This window comes from Tauraco erythrolophus, chromosome 5 (assembly GCF_009769465.1).
Source record: "Tauraco erythrolophus isolate bTauEry1 chromosome 5, bTauEry1.pri, whole genome shotgun sequence".
NCBI classification, from domain to species: Eukaryota; Metazoa; Chordata; class Aves; order Musophagiformes; family Musophagidae; genus Tauraco; species Tauraco erythrolophus.
In genome coordinates this window covers 46715538-46722857 of record NC_141469.1, presented here as the reverse complement: position 1 = coordinate 46722857, position 7320 = coordinate 46715538, and the positions used below count along the sequence as shown (strand labels likewise).

The window sequence follows — 7320 nt, the reverse complement described above, 5'->3', positions numbered from 1 at the left end:
ACAGAAATACACTGCTTTTTAGTTTTTGCATATCATGCAAAATGACTTAATCAGTAAACTGAAACCAGACCCAATTATTGGTTAGTAAAAATAACATTATGCAATGTTCCTAGTGATTTAACAGAGGTATTCAAGAATATCGGTTTTATTTTAACTAGTTGCAAATTTTTGTTTATGGAAAATTACTTATTTGAATGTATTTTGAAGTCTCATAAAGAAGAGTTGTAAGGAAATGAAACATATCAACTAAAGGTGTAGATACTTCTGCTTTTTACAGCTCTGTGTGCACTGGAGTCAGTTCTGACAAAAGCTGATGGTATATTTGATTTTGTCCATGCAACAAAGCTTTTTCACAAATTATATTGGATGTAGAACTCCCACGGATTTGCGTAATTTCATTCTCAATTTGATTGTGATATTATTGTTCTGTCACCAAGTGCCTTATTCTATTAATTCTCATGGATTAATGCCCAGCGATGGGAACCTCTCCTTTAACTTGAAGGCAAGACAGTATCAGCTGACAAGCAGACTCTTGCTGCTTGTTGAGAAACATTCATGACCCCTCATCTTGTCTTGGGTCACAGATGTCTCAGAATTTTCTGTACTGTATTCATACTTACTGCACTGAGGAAAGCAGAATGGTTTCAGTTCAGTTTCAGTTCAGACTACCTTACTTGCCAATGTCAAAATGAAAACCAGACATTTTCTTTCAGCAAAGCGAAGGATTAATTTTTTCTTTACAAAATTAAAAAGGTAATTGCAACAGAAAATTTTTAAAATTAATCTAATGCAAGCTTAAAATATAGCTGGCACCACTATCTAGAATAAATTTTCATACTTCTCAGCTTTCTTTAGCTGAATTTCTTCTTGCCTTCAGCTGTCCTCTGAGGTGCTGTTTTATGGGGTGGAGTAAGCTCTAGACTGACTCCAGAATATGCCAAGGTGCCCCCTCTCCCCCTAGTTTGTTCATACCTGAAGAATTCGTTGCATACTTCATGAATTTAGTCTTAATTAATTAAGATTAAATAAATTTTCATTTATTTGTTCATCTCTGCTTCTTTCTTCCTTGCTAATGAATCTTACTGAAGCATGTTGTATGAATTCAGAGCCTTACGGGAGTGAACTTTTGATTTTGGTTATTTACATCTGCCTTTGCAATGCACTCACTCTCTCATCTGTTGATTTGCTTGCTCGGCTCATGTCTCTGTTCAAGATGTTAATTGAATGGTTACTTTATGGGATTCCTTCATCCACAGGTTGGCCTGTATTGCTGTGTTCTTCATGGCTTCTTTACAGCTTTCATGTCATAGAGAGTGTTCTCTGTAGTTCATTTTTTATAACTTTCTTAGGAAAGCTACAACGTGGGGCATCCCTGATAACCATCCAGGGCATCTCTAGTGTAAAGATGACTGACCTGTCAAGGTTTTGAGCTGTGCCAGTTTGCCCCTGTTACTAGCTTTTGAGATCTCAGCTTTTGCCATCTGTCAGTGTGCTACATTAATTAGTCTGCTTGCTGAAGAAAATAACTCAGTGGAGTAGAGCTCTGCAGGAGATTTTGCTATGAGGAGAAGTTGGCGGTGAGAGTTCTGCTTCCTTTTTTCTCTGTGTGCAAAAGAGGAAATGCAGTTGACAAATTTCTAGAACATCTGCGTAACCGTCAGAAGCAGACATGAAATCAGAAATGCAGAATTATTTAAATCTTGCCTTGGTGAATATTCTGTACTGCAGATAGGTTTATTTCCTCCTAAGCCATACGGTTATGTAAGTATTCCAGATGTAAATGTATTTCAAGTCTGGACTCCTAAAAGTTGACTTTCATTGTGCTCTTAATACCCGCATCATAGGGAGATTTGATTAATTCTTAGAATTATACAGCCTGTATAAGAAACCCCTGTTCTTTCTACTTCCTGTGGTAGTAATTATTAAGGAATTAGCATCTCATGTGAGATTCCCCAGCTTGAAGATTACATATGTTTGGAATTCTGTTTTGAGGATGTTAACTGAGTATGCAGAGCGCTCTTGCTGGTTCTTCGATCAGAGAATAATTCCACGCACAAAAGGTGGGTTATATTTGCTCCATTTTTTACTTTTTTTTTTCTTTTTGTTATATGTATTTTGGACTCCATCAAATCTCAGGTGTTGGTGTTTTGTCACTGCTGGAAGATATTTTTGCATTTTGAAATTTCAGTGAAAATACTCATCTGTATGTTGATTCAACGAAGAAGAAAGGAGAAAAAAAGTTTGGTATGGCAATTTTCTTTCTCAGCCAACTCTAATTTAATGCCATCATAAAGTAGTGTTGGAGGAGTAACCGTTGATCCTTAATATTGCTTTGCAACACATACCTGCTTTATTCTTTGACAGTGGCACTCTTCAGTGCTATACAGTGTGGATCGTCCCTTCTTGCAACGTATACCATAGCATGAACAGTAAATTAAAACTCATCTGGCAATGTTTTTTACTCCCTTCAGAACATTTCTTACCTTGTTCCTGATGTCTCCTTTGCCTAGGGGAAAGTTCCTCCAGTCAGTTCCAGGTGGAATTTTATTTGATTCAAGAGGTTCTTTACCATTTCAGACTCTGAAGAATGGGGTCAGTTGTTCTTTGAAGGAAGCTGGGTCAGATTTCCTTGTCTTGGTTCTTCTTGTGAGTGATACTGTGCTTTGACCAACCATCCCAGGTTCATTTCTATTCTGTACTTGGAAACCCTAGGACAACTTTCTGAACACAGAATTTGACCTCTCAACTGGATTCTATTGAGGTACAAATTTACACTTTACTGATTGTTCTTTTATTGCTTTTGGTGATGTTAATTATACATAGTTTTACTTTACTTATTTGAAAGAAAACTTGATTAAGCTCAGTAGGAAGCTTGGAGGGGAAGCAATGAGTTTTGATATCAGTCAATCAAATTATTGGAGACTCACACACATTATAACCTAGAACTGAAAAAATAGGCTTTTGGGTTTTTTTTATTTAACAAGAGATTACACAGGGACAGAATTTTAACACTCTGGTGTGTTTTGTGGGGTTTTTTTTGACAAAATCAGCACAGGAAAAAAATGGGGGCTGTTTGTCTCTTGAAACAGTTTATGACTTGCTCATACTTCAGATTGTCTGTGTGTTGTGTTAAATGCTTGATGACAGGAGAGTACCACCCAGGTCATGCTTTTTCATGATAGGACTGATGCCTCTCCAAATCCATGTAGGCTGTGAGAGACATGACCATATATTAATTCTACTGGGCCATTTTCCGTATCCACAAAATCTTTCCCTCTCTGGGCTTTTTCATCCTTAGAACTAGACTCATTGTCCCTTATGGTTTCTAGAGAGGTTCTTTGTCAAGTTGCAACTGTGGGATAATTTGGAATATGTAGGAAGTTTACTAAGGCACCTATGAAATCCTGGACTCTTTGGAAGTGTCAAGTGTTTTCTTTCAGATTTTGGGTACCACGGCTTCATATGTAGTGTCCAGTTATGCTGTGGCTTTCCTGTTAGGATGCTTTTGGGCGGACTGGCATTACAATATTCATGAGACAGAATAATTCCTCCTCAAGATTATTGCCGTACTGGAAAAATGGACCCCTATGTCTTTGTGCTATAGCAAAAACAAAGCTGATCAGCTTCTCTGATCATCTGAGCCTGAGGGAGTGCATGGCTGTGTCCTGGGTCTTTGCGATGTGAAGAGAGATATCCTTTGGCTCTTCTGAGTGAAGAGATCGCTTTCACACTGGTTCCGGTGAGGATCCGTGGGGCTTTTGGAGTTCTGTCCCCAAATGTATGTGGACATGGGGAGTACCGAAAGAGCAGATGGGAGGGTCGTTGTGTTCTCCTTTACTCCTAAATGCATTGATGTCTGTTTGTACTGGTTTTGTATCTTGCAAGATTGTTGAGGAATTTGTGTATCTTAATATCTCTGTGGGTTTTTTTAACATACCGCTGTTTGTAACTCTCCCATTATAAAGGAATAGAATTCAACAATTTCAGCAAATTCCATGTGTTTTCTTTATGTGTTTTCTTTTCACAGGGCTGGACTCATCACTGAGACATATTGAACAGAAAACAAATATATGCTTTGTAAAAACACATGATAAACCTGGAAAGCATAATGAGAGCCCTTGCAAATATCTATGTCTTTGCTTGTGTCTTTACATTCATGCTATGTAATAGTATCCAGCCAACTGTGGAAAATGAATTTATTGCAAATTATTCAAGCAGTTTGCTAACTAATGTTCCAAAAAACATTCCAGTCCAAACTCATGTGTTAGATTTGTCACGTAATAGGATCTCCGGACTTAGTATCTCAGAATTTATTTCTCTTTCTGACCTTCAAGTATTAAATCTTTCTCACAATCTAATTACGGAGCTTGACTTTAGTGTCTTCATTTTTAATGAAGATTTAGAATACTTAGATTTATCTCATAATAACATTTTGAAAGTTTACTGTCAAACTCTTGCATATCTTAGACACTTAGATCTTTCTTTCAATAAGTTTGCTGCCTTGCCCATCTGTCAGGAATTTGGGAACATGATTCGTTTGGAATTCCTAGGATTAAGTGCCACGATGATACGAAGGTCAGACTTCAGGTATATCATACATTTGCAGCTGCACACTGTCTTCCTAACCTTAGAAGACTTTTTTCTCTATGAGCCTCAGAGTCTGACAGCTTTGAATACAAGGAGCCTCCACATTATTTTTGCAGCAACCCAAAACTTCAGTTTTCCCCTCTTGTATGATGGAATGAGCACTTCAGAAAATTTAAAAATAGTTAATTTAAGATATACCTTGAGCTACAAAGATTTCCCCTCTCCTGCTTTAATGCTTCTGAAGAAAATCAAGACAACAGCTCTGATGCTTGACACTGTGGACTTACAATGGGCTATCATTTTGCAAATTTTCCTGCTTATTTGGTATTCACCTGTGGAGCATTTGACTGTGAGAAATTTGACTTTTCGGGGACCACTGGTGGAGCTGACTGAAGATGAATTATTACCCTTACTGAGCTCTCTGGAACAATTAATCTCTTTGACTGGCTCCATGAAAATGCTAACTTTGGAGCACGTTCATAATAAGGTTTATTATTTCAACCAGGAGATTCTATACAGACAGTTTTCAGAGATGAATATTACCTGTTTGACAATATATGATGCGTATATGCCACACATGCTTTGCCCCAATAGGACAAGCTCATTTCAGTATTTAAATTTTTCTCACAATGCCCTAACGGATAAATTGTTCCAGAATTGTGGCACTCTGACAGATCTGAAATTACTTATTTTGCAGAGGAATAAATTTGAGAGCCTTTCCAAGGTAAGCTTCATGACCAGCCGTATGAAATCACTGAAATATCTGGACATGAGCAACAACTTGCTGCGTCACGATGGAGCTGACGTGCAGTGCCAATGGGCTGAGTCTCTGACAGAGTTGAACCTGTCCTCAAATCAGTTGACGGACACCGTGTTTGAGTGCTTGCCAGTCAACATCAAAAAACTCGACCTACAAAACAATCAGATCACCAGTGTCACCAGGGGGATGGCTGAGCTGAAATCCTTGAGAGAGCTGAACCTGGCATTGAACAGGCTGGCTGACCTGCCGGGCTGCAGTGGCCTGACGTCCCTGGAGTTCCTGAACGTAGAGATGAATTCGATCCTCACGCCATCTGCCGACTTCTTCCAGAGCTGCCCAAGGGTCAGGGAGCTACAAGCCGGGCACAACCCATTCAAGTGTTCCTGTGAACTGCAGAACTTCATCCGCCTGGAGAGGCAGTCCGGGGGGAAGCTGTTTGGCTGGCCGGCAGGCGTACATGTGCGAGTACCCGGAAGACTTGCGAGGAACGCTGCTGAAGGACTTCCACCTGACTGAACTGGCTTGCAACACGACGCTCTTGCTTGTGACAGCTCTGCTGCTGACGCTGGTGCTGGTGGCTGTTGTGGCCTTTCTGTGCATCTACCTGGACGTGCCGTGGTACGCGCGGATGACGTGGCAGTGGACGCAGACGAAGCGGAGAGCTTGGCACAACCATCCTGAAGAGCGGGAGGCCGTTCTGCAGTTTCATGCGTTCATTTCCTACAGCGAGCGTGATTCGTTGTGGGTGAAGAACGAGCTGATCCCGAACCTGGAGAAAGGGGAGGGCCGTGTCCAGCTGTGCCAGCACGAGAGGAACTTCATTCCCGGCAAGAGCATTGTGGAGAACATAATTAACTGCATTGAGAAGAGCTACAAGTCGATCTTTGTGTTGTCTCCCAACTTTGTGCAGAGCGAGTGGTGTCACTATGAGCTGTACTTTGCCCATCACAAATTATTCAGTGAGAATTCCGACAGCTTAATCCTCATTTTACTGGAGCCAATCCCTTCGTATATTATCCCTGCGAGGTATCACAAGCTGAAGGCTCTGATGGCAAAGCGAACCTACCTGGAGTGGCCGAAGGAGAGGAGCAAGCATGCCCTTTTCTGGGCCAACCTGAGGGCGGCTATTAGCATTAACCTCCCAGTATCCTTTGAAGAAAGTGAGGATCAGAGTGATGTTACGTCTACTAGTAATTTAAGTCTGTATGTGGATAACTGAATTGAGTGTCTTGCATTAAATTGTTAATCAAATTTTTTTTTTTTTACAGTATTCCTTTTTTTTAGCAAAATGTAATCATGATACACACAGAAATCGCTGTTGCTTATTCTAGTCATGAAAGTAGTCAGAATCTTCTGTATTTGCCCATCATCAACAAAGGGAAGGAGAGAGAAATTTTCATAGTGATTACACTGATTTTTGTAGACTTGTGTTGCCTTTATGTTGGGCTTTTCCTATTGATTCTAGCCACACAAGCAGTGGTTGGTTCAATGTCATCAAGACTATCAAGGCATGCATTTGATCTTTGTTCTGACATGGATGTTGTGTGATTAAGGTGGAAGGGATCTGCTTCCTTGGCTTTCATTAAATAATACAAAGAAGAAAACTCTTGTTTAAATGCTTTCTTGTATGTTGGTATAGTAGATGTCAAGGGTACAGTATCCCTACACCTTCAGACCTCCCTGGACCTTGTTAGGAGTCTGTTTTACCTTCCTGGAAGTCTTTCCCTTCATCACAGACAGAGACTTATCTGGGTAAGAGTTGAAAGTTGAAGCCATTAATCCCTGTTGAGTATTCTTCTTCCTTGGCTGTACTGAACATTCCCACTTGCCTAGATTTACGTACCAAGTCATGATTTCATAGGATTCACTATTTGTTATCTTCAAAATAATAGTTAATATCTGAACTTATGAAATTTTTATACTATTACAATATTACTGCTTTCTGCTATGATCATATCAAGCTATATTGGGTT

At 39.8% G+C, this 7320-nt stretch overlaps 1 protein-coding gene across 1 annotated transcript; it reads left to right on the top strand.

The window, feature by feature from the left end:
- The first annotated feature begins 2477 nt into the window (after nucleotides 1-2477).
- On the top strand, nucleotides 2478-6566 carry LOC104372016 (toll-like receptor 6). The gene is given in 3 exon segments (XM_086611510.1): nucleotides 2478-2761; nucleotides 4028-5791; nucleotides 5793-6566. Coding segments are annotated over 2 exon segments (2478 nt in total). The 5' UTR covers nucleotides 2478-2761; nucleotides 4028-4087.
- The last annotated feature ends 754 nt before the right edge of the window (nucleotides 6567-7320 follow it).